General features: G+C 39.9%; 1 protein-coding gene across 7 annotated transcripts in view; it reads left to right on the forward strand.

Moving 5' to 3' along the window:
* The window catches only part of GRM3 (glutamate metabotropic receptor 3), a 207,274-nt gene that overhangs the window by 126,769 nt on the left and 63,401 nt on the right, over positions 1 to 17,104 (forward strand). For all 7 annotated transcript variants that reach the window (XM_081147569.1, XM_081147572.1, XM_081147575.1 and 4 more), the window contains one exon: positions 12,416 to 13,271. In XM_081147569.1, the coding sequence (XP_081003695.1) occupies positions 12,416 to 13,271 (856 nt within the window). The remainder of the gene's footprint in view (positions 1 to 12,415; positions 13,272 to 17,104) is intronic.

Here is a 17,104-nt window from a genome sequence, read left to right on the forward strand (position 1 = left end):
GCAGAAAAACCTGACTCCAAAGTTATCTGACAGAATCTTTTCGTTTGTTTCCTTCCCAGACTTTTCCTTCTAAGGCGTTCTCACAAAGCTGATCAGTTTGAAACCTCCCTCCATGGCACCTGCTTCCCCTCCTCCAAAAAGGGCAATGCTTATCAGGGACTTCATCACAGGGGCAGAGGCAATAGCAACAGCAATTTAAAAATGCATTTATTGACTTTTCATTATAGAAATGTTTCACCAGAGGTATTTATCTAAGGCGCACTATTTTTTGCTTCCCTTTGTCAATTTATTGATTCCCCTTCTGTCATGGGATTGATTCCCCTTTGTCATTTATTGATTCCCCTTCTGTTATTGGGAAACTAGTCTTGTGAAAAACAAAAGGTTACCATTAGGACCACTGTCCACAGGACAATAGTATGACCCTGGGCTGAGAATCAGCTTCTATTGGGGCCACATGTCTAAGATCGCAGGTCATGGGATGAAAAGCAAGGTGTTCGGATGTTCCTGAAATATCAACAAGTGTCTTGGACTATGATTATAGATTAAATCAGCAAGCTAATTGAAATAGGACTCCCGACACTTTTAGTTAAACCTAAGATATGATTTTGCTTTAACAACACAAAGTTCTCTTTCCAAATTACCATTAAATATATGCCTTTTTAATGGATCAATATGTACAAGGCTCAGTATTTCAATATGGAAAGAGCCAACGCTTAGCAGTTAATAACAAAGTCCATTGATTTAGTGCAGTAGAAGTGCTTTTACTGGTCTACGAAAACTGCAGTTGAAAATTTACAGAACAGTTTCCCAATTATTTGACTTGGGAAATTTAAGAATAGTGTTCTAGCCCTGGCCGGTGTTGTTCAGTGGTTATAGTGTCGGTCCAAGCACTGAAGGATCACAGGTTCAATTCCTGGTCAAGGGCAAGTACCTGGGTTGTAGGTTCGAACCCTGGCCCTGGTTGGGGTATGTGCAGGAGGCAGCCAATCGATGTGTCTCTCTCACATCCATGTTTCTCTCTCTCTCTCTTTCTCTCTCACCTTCTCTTCCTCCCTCCCTTCCATCCTCTCTAAAAATCAATGGAAAAAAATATCCTCGGGTGAGGATTACAAAAAAATAAAAAATAAATAGTGTTCCAAAAACACCTGCAGCTAAACTCTAAGTGAACGTTGATACTCCAGGTGGTATATCAGTGGGACTTTGAACACTAAATTGTGGTAGCACTTTTTTGACATCACCATCTGGTAAATTATGAAAATCCCTCTGTTACTAGTGACAAAGTCCTGATTCTTGCCAGAGGGGAGAATACAATAAAAGCAACACCTTCAAAAATTATATTCTAAATATAGACTAGATTTCTTTGCCAAGTGGTCAGAATGGCAAACCATCTTGAGACATTTGCCATCACTTAGTAGGGTTAAAAGTGCAGGCATGCATCCCAGGGACTGGTTGGTTCCTCCCAGGCACAGGGCTTCCAATTTGGGTAGCTGCCATTAGGTTCACAATGTGGCCTCATAGAATGTAAATCAGGCAATTAAGTTCTTCCAATATGGAAAACAGATGTGATTGAACACATAATCTGCAATTTGTTTAGAGTTTTTATATAAAAAGTAACTTTTCATCAAAATAAAAGCTACATATATGCATTAAGCACATATTACCTAGGTTTACATCATAGTTTTAAGTAACATCATTTATACAATATTTAAAGAAATGCAACAGAAATTGTAGATTGGGGCAGTCCAGTGAATTTCAACTGTTAACAATGCCTAATTAACAGGCTCAGTTTTTATTTCTACATTAAAGAAAGTCTTTGTGTTATCTTTTCTGAGCTACTTCTAGAAATTTAAAAGCCTTTTAGCTTTTCTACAGTCTCCACCAACCAATATTATTTATGACTTGATTTTTTTCAAGGATTCAAGGTAACTGTAGTGACACAAACAGGAGAACAAATTAAGTACTGAGTAATTACTATCAATCAAATAAATGGTTTTAAGTGGACTCAAATTTTTCTTTAAACCTCCAATCTTGACCTTTCTATTATTAATGTATTCACTGTTATTCAGATTACATGATCCCTGACCTTCAAGGACTCACAGCCTAAATCAGAGTGAGTATTTTGTCCATCTGATTACCCTTCCCTAACCCTTTCTTTTCAAGTTGGATGTCATCCACTGGAGTCTTTTTAAAACATAACTTTGGTCATGTCATTGCCTTAATTAAAATTTTTAATGTCATTTTACCTCTTAAAGAATAAAACTCAAAATCTTTAGCATAACATAAAATACTTAGCAGTCTAGTCACAGCTCCTCTATTCATCCTTACTCTACCAGTCCCTACAAGGCACTAGGTACTCAGATAATACTAAACTATCTGATACTACAAAAGCAAATGTGCTTTTTCCCATCTCTGTCTTTGCATTCTTCCTTCTGCCTAAAAGCTTTCTTTCCCCTTTCTCTGCCTGGCAAACTTTCACTTAGTCTTCAAGATCAAGCCTAGATGTTACCTCTACATGGGAGCCCGTCATGACTCGCCTGAGTGTAATTAGTTGCTCTTTCACTTGCGTTTTTGTAGAAGAATGTATACATATATCTCAAAATCTTATCCTCATTATGTTTCTTTGTCTCCTACCAGACTATTACTTTCTGGAAGATAGTGGGGCACATTATTCATCTAAGTAAAATCTCAATTTTAGAATAGTGGCTTGTATAATTGGTGTCGATCCATGTTTGCTGAATGAATGACAGCCGGATTAAACATTAATCATCTCTACCACTTTATCAATTTTTGAATATTTACTATGTACCAGCCAGTGAGTTAAGTGCCTCACATGTGTTATCATTTAATCCTTATTTATAATTTCATAAGCCAAAGACTACTAGTATTCCCTTTTTACAGATGAAGAAACCGAAGCTTAAGAAATTAAAATAACTTCCCTAAGTTCATACAGGCAGTGAGAGAAGGAGCTGGGATTTCAGTGTTGGCCTGTTGGATTTCAATCCTGTGCACTCAACCACTATACTATTTGCTTTTGTGTCAGACAACTCTGTTGAACTAATGAACAGTTAACAGGAAAACCAGAAATAACACAGTTCTATTTGCTACAAATAATATGGTATATATAGCCCTCTACTCTAATTATTGCCACAAAACCTCAGAAGTAAATAATAATCTTTTTTTTAATTAGCCTATAGCCCTCAGCTTCCCTCAGGCATACCCAAGAGCTTTTGGCCTTTGGTTAACAGCCAACAAGAACAGGAATGCTCTTTTTTGTTGATAAGGCTTTATTTGTCATGTTATTGTGATAAAAGTGATTTCAAAAGCCACAGAAAAATATGGATTAGTTCAACTCGTGGCTCTGTTAAATCCTCAAGAGACACTGTCAGAAATCAACATCCAGGGCACTAAAGGACATGGTTCTACACAGTCTGTTGGTGTCAGGTCACCCTGGGAGTCATGCTTTTGCAGGTGTTGCTGGCAAACATGCATGCACTCTGGTCCCGTTGTTAGGGACTGGAATCCAAACCAATTCAGTTCCATGGTTTCTCTTGAAAATTAATTCATGGAGTAAAAAAGAACGAAAAAGCAGATGCAGACTGGTTTAGTGGGCAAAATGCCTCCTTGTTCCTTTTGAAAATACCTGCTAAGTCTGGGTGGAAACAAAGTTATTCCTCAGATAGTGCCTTGCTAGTAAGGGAACAAGACAGACACTTGTCAAATGAAAAACCTGACATATCTTATAATGTAGTCTCCTGAAAAAATATGACTCAAGGATTCCTATGTGGTCTGCATATCATTTCAGCCTCAGCAATGATCCATGAGAATGACAAAATGGGTAACCTTGCTATGCATAAGGCCCTTAGTCACAAATTTTAAAAAAACAACACAAAACTATCTGGGCTCCAAACCACAGGTGTTAACTGAAATGATTTCAGGAGAGATTGGGGTAGAAATCTCTTCAAGCCATTCTTGAAAGTTTCTGCCATGATTAAGGAGTCCACTGTATGGAATGTCCAGGCAAAATCATCCAGACTGAGTCATGCTGTTCAATGGAAATGGCAACATGAACCTTTCACTGGAGTATTCGGGGTCCCATGGCATGTAAGAATCAGTGACTTTTGCAGATAATACTGAGCAAATTGGCATTTACTACATGCCATTGTATGATTTCCTAAATCGAGATTAATCTCTGGTCTTCAGGCACGGGCTCCAGTAAATTCCTTTCATGCAAACATTCCCAGATATGCTGCAGGTAGTGTGGTCCAAAAAAATGACTAATCTTTTTCACAATAACAATAAGATTGGCATCCTTTATAGGCAGATAACTCATGTGATGTGAACAGCTTGAATTCTTCAGGCAGTTTCTCAACTATATACCACCTCCAGTTCCCATTTAAATCCAAGCCAATCTGGGATGTTGTGTAGCTAATAGTGCAACTCAATCGATCTGAATGGGGGAGGGGGGTTCAGTGTGGACTTTTTCCATCACAACTTTTAGAACTTGCTTTATGCAATACCCTGGGTTATCAGGTAGCAGATGACTCAAAGTGCAGCACTCAGTGGTTCTCTTCCAGGATTATATATAAGCATTTAATTAAAAGAAATGAAACAAAACATTCAGCATTGCATATGTGATAAAACAACTGAAGGGTGAGGTTTATTCTTAGAAATCAGCCCCAGAGAGATATGGGAACAGCACAGAATGTAAAGGCAAACCCATGGAGGGGATCACTGAGTTTCGTGATTCCCAGGACAGCAGAACAGCAATGGGTTATTTTTCAATTGTATGTAGGTTAGCTTTGTGGAAAGCACTTTTGGAAAGTAAGCAATTGATGTCTCTTTACTATCTGGAATTTTTGTAGGTAAGCATAGATCCACACAAAAAACAGTGACTTCCCGTAAGCATTAGCACAGCCTCAGAAGTCGATGGCAATGAAAGTTCTGAAAAGAATCCTCATGCTAGACAATCACTACAGTGGGAAAATTATTTCTACTGGACTTTAAACTTTCATACTTCTTTTTGTCTTCTGTTGGAAAAACAACAACAATTGGCATTGTGTCACCACAGAAGGCACAAAGCTCATGTTTGAAATGGGAACATCACGGATGTCCTGAGTAGGAAGAGTGACCACAGTGCCGTGATGCTTAGAGATGACTCAGAAATTTCCAATCCATAGTACCTTTCTTCAGGGAAGAAATAATACTAGACTACCGGAGCTCTTTCCCATAGTTCATATACTCTTTTGCTCCCATGATCACAGCATCATTGAAATGAAGCGTAACACCTGAAATTCTAGTCCCTATGACTTCTTAAAAATGTAAGGAAAAGTAAAACTCCCAAATACATTGGTCTGTCACCCAAAATTCTCAACAGCGAGTAAGGATGGTTTGGATGCCTACAGTAGCATCACTCCACAATCAGCTATTGATTATGGTAAAGACAAAGTTTTAGACATAGCCAAAGAAGAATAAGTGAGCAACTGATATGAGCTCTGAGTGTTTGGCTGCTAATGTGTCTTATACATAATGTATTTGTCTCCAGAAAAGCCTTATCTTACCAGCTGATCTTATTATCAGCTCATTTGGTGAAGCTTGACTTAGGTGTAAGTTTACATGACTCCTTTAGGTTTATGTGATTTAAGAATTAAGGCTTCATGAATAAGGCCCTTAGTTTGTTTTCCTTAGAACAAAAAGGCAGTTTTCTAGCCTAAAGGGAATTGGTTTGATGGTCATATCCAGTTAATATAATATTGACTTCCTTTTGTATACTCCTAGATAGTTAAACAGAGACAATTTAGAGAAGTTGATTTTAATGGTATGAAAAAGTTGGTGTCAGATTTCCAAAGTTCCAGGCCAATTATTTGTCTTATGTGTCATCTTATTTTGGTGAAAATTGACTATAATTAATAAGAAATACACATAGCACAGAAAATTGTTTATCAGTAGTGTTTGAGAGTAGCTTTACATTGCTTGCTGGTGGTTAGCTATTTTTCCCCCCACAGAAACCTATCCTTGTAATTAGGAAAGGTTACATGGATGAGCAGGAAACTATCGATCTATGTACCAACTCATTCATTTAACAAACATTATGTAGCACCTCTATACCCTGAAAGACATTAAGGAAACAGAGATTAAGAAAACACATTCCTTGTCTTTAAGAGTTTTTGTTCCAGTAGAGGAATCAGAGAATAACTTAGAAATCACCATATACTTTGATTAGCATCATGAGGGAACTATATGGAGTGAAAGGGTTCAGAGAATGGGCACACAATTCAGCCTGAAGTGACATATCAAGAAAGGTTTCCCAGAAAAGGGGCCCTTGAATGAGTTAGCTAAGGAGACAGGTGGTAGCGGTCATTCTAAGCAGAAGGATCAACATGTGCAAAGGCATGTAGATTTGAGAACACAGCAAACTGAAGAAACTACATAGACTTGAGTTCATTTGGAGGGGAAAATGGTGGCAGACGACCAACAATATATAAGTGACATTAGTGTATTGCACAACTATTGCAGGTGAAGGCCATCCTAAATAACTCTAACATACAACTACAAAACTGGGGAAAAGACAAAACTACTAATTTTAGATCATAATATTTGCTGGAAAAACCTAAGAGTTACCTAACCAAGACCAGTGTCCTTAAGCCAAAAAAAAAAGGTTAATACATCTGTGACACAATAGGTTATAATGAAAACATTGTAATACCTAGTCCTGTATAAATTCAAACCATCTAGAAATGATAAATCCCAAGGCATCTGAACATTGAATATAAAACTCTAGCACAGGTTACATGTGGAAAGGGCTTCTGCTAAACTTGCATGCAGTCTCTCGGGCCCTAGGAAATAACAGGCTCTGCCATAGGTCATTGAGCTTCTCACATAAATCATAAAGCCAAACCTGATCGTGACATGTATAGCTTGGAGCTTTCAACCTTCTAGTCAAAATTTCCCCTGAATTCTTAGACGACTCTCGTTACCTTTGCAGACGGTCAGTCAGTAAACAAAGGTCAAAGCATAGACTGACACGTGAAAAAAGTATGTATTTAATAAGAAGGAATGATTGCTAATGGTCCTCAAATCAAGGCGTTCATGTCTTCAGAAATAAAAAAGGATAAGCATGTTATCACTTCAAATATATCACTACATTGTAGAGAGGGGAATCTCACATGGCTGAGGCTAGGAGCTGGGATCGCAGAATGGATTGAGTTAGTCAGTGGGGGAAGTTGAGCGTAGTATCAAAATGCCTGGGATCAAACCCTGTCTTTACCACCTATGGGCTCTTGAGCAAGATTTCTAGGTGCTCTGTGCCTCAGTCCCTCAATCTAAAATGGGATAAGATTGTAATGGGGTTAAAGGAGATATTGTATCACATGGCTGGTGTGGTTCAGTGGTTGATCAACTACCCATGAACCAGGAGGTCACCAGTTTGATTCTCAGTCAGGACACATGCCGGGTTTTGGGCTTGATTCCCAATAGGGGGCGTGCATGGGGCGGCCAAACGATGTTTCTCTTTCATCAATGATTCTCTCTCTCTATCCCTCTTCCTTCTCTCTCTCTAAAATCAGTAGAAAACATAAATTTTTAAAAAGGAGATAATATATCTACAACAGTTGAATTTAAGTTGGAATCTAAAGCAAGCAAACCACTTAATAATCCCCCTTTGACTTTAGCCCCCCTTGGATTTCTGCAACATTCAACTTTGCACCTGTACCCTCATTTTCTGCTAGTTTTTTAAATCCTTTCTTCACTTGTTTAATTTTAACTTAAACTCAGAAATGTACATCTCTTCCTCTACAATATCACCTTATTGTCAGAGAGGAAGACACGTTCTTTGGAAAAATCAAGAGACTGGGCTTTTCCACTTATTGGCTATGTAAATGTAAATTTTAGAAAGTCACTTCACCACGTGAGCTTCAATTTCCTCGCCTATAAAGCAAAAGGCTTATATTATCTTCATGGCTCCTCCCAGCTCTAAAATGTAAAGATCTTGTGGCTTATTTATAGTTTTTTCCGAAGTGATTGATATAAATTTAATCCTACTTTATCACCTCATATAGACTTTCTTCCAAGCTGTTCTCTTGCAGTCTATTTAACTTTGTCATCTAATTTCTGTCACTTTTCCTTTTCCATAAGAGTCTGAATGATGTCATCAACACCTTGAAGTCCTGGTCTTCCGTGGCTACAACTCTTCCCTAAATGGTTCAACTAATGTTGAAAATATTCTAGTGGAACTGACTTTTAGTGAATCTGTGCTAATTCTTGGTAGTTGCCTTGTTCATTTCTAAGTAACTCTCATCTAGAAAGTTACCAAAATATAGAATGTTTATTAATTTATATTTATTCTTGTTTTACAGTTCCTTACTCCACCCTTTGCACCCTCTGAAAGTCCTCCACTTATTGATTTCTCAAAGGTTACTGATAGTGATTACATAATTTAATCTGTGAGTTCTTTCAGAACTCTGAACTGGAGGAGAGCTCAATTACTGTGATTACGAGCTTTCTTTTGCTCTCTTCTCCTACTTTGATGTGAGATAACTTTTTCATATTGTTGTATTATTTCCAGGTTAGGAAACATTCTTATTAAGGAGAATGAGGAAGCAAGAGGGACAGGCAGTGTCTTTCTTTTACTCACCTGGAACTCACCAACTTCCCCACCCAGTGGTTCTCTCTTTTTGCCACATCTTCCCTGAAACATAATAAACAATTACAACAAGGAAAACCACTTTGCTCCATTTTCACATTCTGTGCTTCAGTCTTCCTGACTCTCACAGGTTCATGCTGATCTTTTATGTTGTCCATGGGGATGCCCAAAGACCAAACACACCAACAGCACCTATCCCTTGTCACTATTTTTAACACTCAAATTCCCCAATTCACCCTTGCAACCCAGTGGGTTCTTTAAAGATATTCTCTTCTCTGTCTTGTTGAGACTACCCTGTATTATCTGAATTATTTTTTAAGTCTTTCTATCTCTCTTAAGCTATATGCCTTTTTAGAGTTTCTATCCATAAGAAGTGTATCTCTACATTTAAAGCATATTTTTCTAAAGCATATATAACTAGACCATGTTTTTTCTTTCTCCACTCCTACTAATAATCTAATTGGGTAACTTTCTTCCAAAATTTCACATTACTTCCCCATTCTAAAATGGTTCTTATTTTAAAAATGCTGTCCAAGTGTAGGAGTTCCCCTATTTCTCCATGCTTTCTCAGAGAAACCATATGGCCAATAAAGCAAGTCAGGAATATTTCAGATGCCCAGTTTTTGGACCAATGAGACAGAAAACATCCAGCTGACAAGTATCTGGATGTCCCCTAACTCTAGTTTTAAGTTTTATGTTAAAAAGAAAGTTCCTGCTCATAGCAGTTAGGCAATTCCTTGTGTATACAACATTGCTTTGGAGCCTCTCTCCTCTTCTTCCTACCTGGGTCCTTTCTGTGCTTCAAACTTCAGATTCATAGTCACACAGGAGAAGGTAGACAGGAAATTATGAGAGAGGATAGTCAAGATACTTAAAGTGAAAAGACCTGCTCTAAATCTTGATTTTTCACCCACTTTTTTTTTTTTTTATCCTTACCTGAGAACATTTTCCCATTGCTTTTCAGAAAGAGTGGAAGGGAGAGAGAGAGAAAAAAAAACAAAAAAAATATCAATGTGAGAGAGACACATCAATTGGTTGCCTCCCACATAGACCCCAACTGGGGCCCAGGATGAGCCTGCAACTGAGGTACATGACTTTGGCCGCAATTGAACCCAGGACCCTTCAGTCTGCAGGCCAATGCTCTAACCACCGAGCAAAAATGGCTAGGGCCCCCCCACTTTCTAATTTTTCATTAAAGGCCATTGTGATTATCAAAGGAGCATACACACACTGGTAATTGGTTTTACAACAGAATAAATGCACTTTTAAAATGTATAAACCAAACCATAAACTTTATTCTTCTCTGGAAATCAGGTTAGGATGGGTGAGGGAGGGGAAGGAAGGGAGATTTATAATCTGCTGACTTCTGTGGTGATTACTTTTTACATTTAGCATTTTTACTCTTATAATTCCAGGAAACTAATTTTAAAAGGAACAGCTCACCATGATAAAAGCAGTTCAACACTTTGCTCTGTGATTCAATAGAGGTGATACAATTAAAATCATGCTTACTTCCTTATCAGTGTTCCATTCTCATGTTTCAGCTCAGTGAACATGCCTCCTTTTCCCACAGTAGGTTGTAGTCTCCGCATTAAACTCTCTCTCTCTCTCACACACACACCCACCCACCCACCCACCCACACACACACACACACACAGAAAGAGAGAAAGGTACAGAGAGACAAACTATCTTTAAAAGGATGGCAACAACTGCAGTTTTATGCTAACCCACCACCTTCCCCAAAATGCTACAGCTCCTTGTGCCCCTTCCCAGTATAGAGAATCTTTGCCATATTGCCATTATTGCACGCCAAGTTCATTCTCTTGTACCATCTGCCTTGCTAGTAAATTGTTTTCAGGTATCCTGGAGAGCTAGACATGAAGCCACAGGATCCTATCAGCCAAAAGACAAGAGCTATTTTCTTAATCCATTTCTTATTGTTTATTCCCCTTGGAAGAAGAGTTTTCAGCAGATTAGGGTTCTTTCACTGTGGTTCCTAGTCGCCAGACAATGTCTCTGGGGATTTTTCAGGTCCTTTCATTCTCTGCCTCCCTGAAGGGTCAGGTCCTGATGAATATAATTTGAAGATGAGACACTGTAGCATCAAGATGAGATGGCCTCTCCAGTGCTAACCAGAAACTCCATAATTAAGCCAAGCCTATGCACGGCCTCTTATTACCAGTCTGCCACAGGAGTGCATAAACCCAAAGGAAGCCAGGTGCTCAGTACAGAAGTCTGGACGGTACTGGCTCAGTGCCATCTCAATCAGGCCGAGTAAACCAGCAATGTTCCTGTGTCCAAATGAATCACTATGGGCCAGGGTCTCCTGGTCTCAAGCAAAGAAGAAATAAATGGTATAATAGCCTTCATCCACCCACCCATCCACTGACTTCTATTCCCCAAATGTCATTCATCTGCTAAAACATTTTTTAAAAAGTCTTTACCAAATGCAAAATGTAAGGAAGATTTGGTTCTTAAATTTGCATTATACTGCATGCTAAGTACCAGATTTTCTAGCTGTTCTATTTGTAAAGTAAGAGGCACCAGGATTTGAAAATATATAGAAAACATTTTTGATAGCTCTGGGCTCTCTGGAAAGTAGTACTGGTTTTACAAGAGGCCAGGTCTCCAAGAACATGCTGTGTTGCTGTGTGTGAACTTGGCTGTTGGTTTCCTTTGCCAGGTGAAGTGATGATTAATCAGGACTCGGATGTCAGTTGTTTCATGCTATTTGTGCTCTTTGCTAACAGCTGCCTATTTCAAGCTGTGCTTCCTACATGTCAAATGTAAGCCTGAAACCACAATTTCCAGAAGGAAAATTTCAAAGTACTCTATAGAATATATAGGAATACTTAATGCGGTTTCTGATTATTTTAAATATATATTTATGCAAATACTCTATGCATAAAATGCTCCTTGTTAAGCTAGTCTCATTTTCCTCTTTTATTCTATAATAAATAAAATAGTGAAATATTATTGATAGGTGAATGATAAAATATTTAAATTCTTCATTCAGAATAAGTTTCAGACATTTTGAAGTGGATGGTTCTTTCTTGACTAGGTAAGGTCCTCAATACTTTCTTATTTGCTTCAAAATCTAAAATACTGTAAGAATAACATGTGTATGCTTTCCTTTCACATAGTCCAAGTAGAAATAAATTTTTTAAAAGAAAATGAAAGCAAAAAAAAAATATTGGTCAAGTTTTTCAGAAGTTTAGAAAACTATATGCCTAAAATTTGGGGTGGCAAACAGAAGTGATGTTTTGGGGTTTAACCTAGATCATAAGTCTAATTTGAACTGTCCATGTGGCATACAGTTCCCAAATTAAGCTCTTTCAGAAACTGCCGTTTTTAGCAGAAGAGGGGGAAGTGAGAATTCGACAACATCCAGCCTTTCTCTACACCACGGCAGCCAAACTGTCTAAAAACCGAATCTGGCCAATTCACTGTCGCTCATTGTTTGACTGAGTTCTCAGAGAACCCCACACGCTTCAAGCAACGACACGGACGCCTGAACAGGATCGATCCTAGTCCAGGGTCCTGCATAAAGTCGTGGGGGTGGGGAGGGGGGTGCCCCTCTCATTTCTCTGCTATGTCCAGATCAGAAACTACCTGCTGGGAACCTGCTCCCTAACGTCCAACCTACGGCATCCAGAAACGCGTCCGGCAAAGCTTCAAGAAAGGTTTCGCCATCTAGAGGTGCAAAGGGGGCTGGGTGAAGGGTCCGGCGTTAGTCGCGGTTTGTGAGCAAGTCCTTCCCCTTTCTCCCTCCCCAGGTGGCAAACCTGCTCAGGCTCTTCCAGATCCCCCAGATCAGCTACGCGTCGACCAGCGCCAAACTCAGCGACAAATCGCGCTACGATTACTTCGCCAGGACGGTACCCCCGGACTTCTACCAGGCCAAAGCCATGGCCGAGATCCTGCGTTTCTTCAACTGGACCTACGTGTCCACGGTGGCCTCCGAGGGCGACTACGGGGAGACGGGCATAGAGGCCTTCGAGCAGGAAGCCCGCGTGCGCAACATCTGCATCGCCACGGCGGAGAAGGTGGGGCGCTCCAACATCCGCAAGTCCTACGACGGCGTGATCCGCGAGCTGCTGCAGAAGCCCAACGCGCGCGTCGTGGTGCTGTTCATGCGCGGCGACGACTCGCGCGAGCTGATCGCCGCCGCCAGCCGCGCCAACGCCTCGTTCACCTGGGTGGCCAGCGACGGCTGGGGCGCGCAGGAGAGCATCGTCAAGGGCAGCGAGCGCGTGGCCTACGGCGCCATCACCCTGGAGCTGGCCTCGCGGCGCGTCCGCGAGTTCGACCGCTACTTCCAGAGCCTCAGCCCCTACAGCAACCACCGCAACCCCTGGTTCCGCGACTTCTGGGAGCAGAAGTTCCAGTGCAGCCTCCTGAACAAGCGCAACCACCGGCGCGCCTGCGACAAGCACCTGGCCCTGGACAGCAGCAACTACGAGCAGGAATCCAAGATCATGTTCGTGGTGAACGCCGTGTACGCCATGGCGCACGCCCTGCACAAGATGCAGCGCACGCTCTGCCCCAACACCACCAAGCTCTGCGACGCCATGAAGGTCCTGGACGGCAAGAAGCTGTACAAGGATTACTTGCTGAAAATCAACTTCACAGGTAAGCGGGGAGCCCTTCGTCACCGGCCGCGGTGCCAACGGGCGGTACCCGGCGGCAATCAGGTGCCTCTGCCTCGCCCCCGAAATTGTTTCCGAGCCACAAAAGGGGTTCAGACTCTTACACAAATATCCCAAGATGCGATGTGACGGCTCTTTGATGTTCTTATTACTTTTTCCGTGACTGCCTTGGCCGGCGCCCCAGGTGAGAGTGGAAGCCCCCGGCGGGCTGGCGCGGAGGCTGCGGAGCGCGGGCCGTGCTGCACTTGCTCTGTTTCCCGCTGCTCGCTGTAAAATGTGACACCCGTGATCAGGGCGTTTAATCTTCTTTAGCAGAACTGACAAGTCTCTAAGGAACATGAGCTTCCAAGCCTTCCTTGTGGGTGATTTGAGCAAGAGAAGCTTATAACTTTCACAGTAGGTGAGAGGGGAAAAAAATCACTGTTTTCCCAGAGTCAGATGGGGGGAGGGGAGGGAAGATACTCAGACCACGGAGATTTCCAGGCATCTGAGGTTATTTCTGGTGCTGTACAGAAACGTTTCTGTGTCGGCATTCAGGGTTGTGGATTTTCTTAAATTATCTTATGAAATGAAACATTTTCTGGGAGCCTGATCCAAGCAAATTGAAGGCTGGTGGAAGCTATTTTGATACAGTATTGAACATATAAAAGTGTATTTAGAGTGGCTTTTGTCACCTCTCTGTCTACTTCTAAATATGGTCTAAATATTTCTAAATATAACATTGCATTTTTATGCATTACTAACATATAAGAAGCACAGAATCTTTAGGTTAGAGTCCTCTACTAAGGCGCGTGTAATAGAACATCAAAGTCCTGGTTCTGGGGCCTTTAGCTTAATTCTAAATCACTAAGTGGTAAGTAATATTAGTGGGCAGAAAAGGTTTTGATGTCAAAAATATTACAATGGTAAAATGCTTTCATTTGCCTAAATGGCTAATAATCTCCCATGGCACTACGGCATCATTAGAGTCTGCACAGTCTGTTTCAATTAGTTTATCATTCAAGACATGAAAGTTTGTCTGCTCAAATCATACTATCACTGGAGCAAGCGGCAGTTCTCACATCGGCATTATAGATGAGCCCTCAGGAGTCAAACGGTCTGAAAAATCACTGGTAATTCTGAGAGAGGATCCCATGACCACTGTTTCTTACTTGAGAATTCTCATTCCTAGACCAGCCTTGAAAATAAGTATAGAAATGACCAGCCTGCATCCGTGTACATCTCTTTTTTTTTTTTCATTCTACCCGCAGGGAGCCAAAAGTAGCAGAAATCAGTCATATCAGCATCCCTTCCTATCCATCTGATGGATACCATCTCTTAACATTAGAATGACTGTTGTATGTGGTAAAGATTAAATCTTTTCTCTGCCCTATATTCCCACAGCTGTATTCCATATAGAAATAACAAATATATATATATATATATATATACACATACACACACACATATATATAATAGCAAATAAGTATTTATCTCAAAAAAGGATATCTTTACCCTAAATATAAGTGAACTCCCAGGTGTCTACAGATTGTATCTGCAATGCATTTGATTTTAAGGATGAATAAAATAAGCATCCTCCTTTCAGACTACCTTGGAGTAATCACTTATCTTTATTCACCATATGTATTAATTAACTTTGTCATTCTATTTCATTCCTTCCTTCTGAACGTTCAAATATGTCACCTCAGCAACAGCTTAGGAGAAAGGGAACTCTTAAATTTCAGGGAGCCCTGGAAAGGTGCTTTATAACTAAAATACTTTCCTTCATTTCCCTGACTGTTTAAGCCTTAAATGGTAAAGAAAAATGAAGAAATAAGGTCATTATTTGGATAAAAAAATAAGTGTTTTTTCATTGTTGTTGTTGTTTTGTGTGTCTTACTCAGTAACTGACTCTGATCCTACAATTTGGTTTGCCACACAGACTGGACCAGGGGGTGGTATTTTAGCTTTCTCAATTTGTCCGACATTACCAGTCATTCCCCATCTCAGAAGAGAACAGAAAGGTGAAAAACGCATCTAGGCTCTGGCCGGGTAGCTCAGTTGGTTAGAGCATGGTCCCGATGAGCCAAGGTTGCGGGTTTGATCTCCAGTCAGGGCACATACAAGAAGCAACCAAGAAATGCCTAGATAAGTGGAACAACAAATCGATGTTTCTCTTTTTCTCAAATCAATAAATTAAAATTAAAAACCAAAAGATTTAAACTACAGAAAAGAGAGGGAATGTAGTCCAGCCACCAGGTAACTATGAGGATTAGACAAGAAAATGCATCACTATGGGAGGATACCAAGATGCTAAATTAGCTAAATATGTACATTAAAGAATTTGTCCTACAAGGCCTACCCGATCTGTCCCCTCCTGTCTCTTACTGCTCTCCTGTCGTCACCTTTTACTCTCCCTCTTTCTCATTTTGCTTCAGCCACTCTTGTTTCCAAACTTACCGATTTTTCACTGCCAGCTCTCTCTGCTTGTAATGCCTTTCCCCAGGTATCTCCTATGACTAATTAACTCCCTTACTCCCTTCAAGCCTTTAAATGTTGGCTTCCCGGTGAGGCCCACCTGGCAATCCTTCTTAAAACTGCAATGTACTGTGCCAGCCCCCCCACTGGTGCCCCATTTCCCTTTGACCTGCTCTACTTTTTTTTTTTAACACCATTTTTTCACCTTTTCTCATACCGGATCATTTATTATTTTCATGTTTATTGTTTGATCTTCATACTTGAATATAAATTCCATGAAAAAGGATCATTATCAGTTTTGTCCGCTGATGTAGCCAAAGTATTACAGGCACTCAGCAAATATTTGTTGATTATGAATAGCACTTGATACTCTATGGAGACAGAGAAGGAAATACAAGTTTGAGTGTTAAACTCTGCCTTTTTACAGGCAGAGAACATGTTTCATCTCTGATCTCAAATACCCAACAGTTTCTGGTACATGGTGGGCATTATATAAATGTTCACTGAAGGAATAAGGAATGAGAAAAACAATAAATACATTTATAATGATTCATTTTTGTGAAAATTTAACTTATGTGTTTTGTTCATTCACAAATGAATTTCAAGATAGACACGTATATGACTTCTGAATGGATTGCTATTTTTTTAAACTAAATACTGTCCTTTGGTATATTCTATCATTGTATTTGAGAGAGATAAATTTAAAACCACACTGCATTAGTGCTGGATCTCTTATCTATCACTTTGATAGAGGAAGCCCCAAAACTGAAAGTGACTTGCTCAAGGTCATCCAAGTGGCTAGTGGCAGAACTCCTGGTCACCAGATCCAATGCTACTTTTGTATATACACAAGGAAGTTGAGGACTTTGATCCCAAACTCCTACCATAGTTTCTGATACACACCAGATAGTTTGTTAAAGGAATGAAAGGCGATCAATCAGTAGGTTTGAAATATGTGTCTTTTTGTGCTCCTTTTTATTTATGATCCCTTTAATGCTCCTGGGCCACTTTTTCAATTATTTGGAGCTAAGGTGGTTCATAAAACACCCATACTTTGGAAACTGAGCCTTAGAATCTAAACCTTAGGGTATTAAAAAAAAAAGTTTCAAAGAATTTTTTTATTAGTACAATTTTTTTCTTCTGAAAGATCCATGCCATCCAGAATACTAAAATAAATATTTAAATGAGAATTGTGTTTAGTGTCATTTGACTTTTCAGACTCGTTTTGAATAAAATTTCATGAGCTCATTATGTGAAAGGAAAGCTTAAACTACTTACGACAGTTAAAAGCAGAGGAAACAGAGGAGAATGTTAAACATTTAAAGAAATGCAGTATCAGTGTCATTTTGTATGTTCACA

This window comes from Miniopterus schreibersii (genome assembly GCF_964146895.1).
Source record: "Miniopterus schreibersii genome assembly, chromosome: 9".
Classification (NCBI taxonomy): domain Eukaryota; kingdom Metazoa; phylum Chordata; class Mammalia; order Chiroptera; family Miniopteridae; genus Miniopterus; species Miniopterus schreibersii.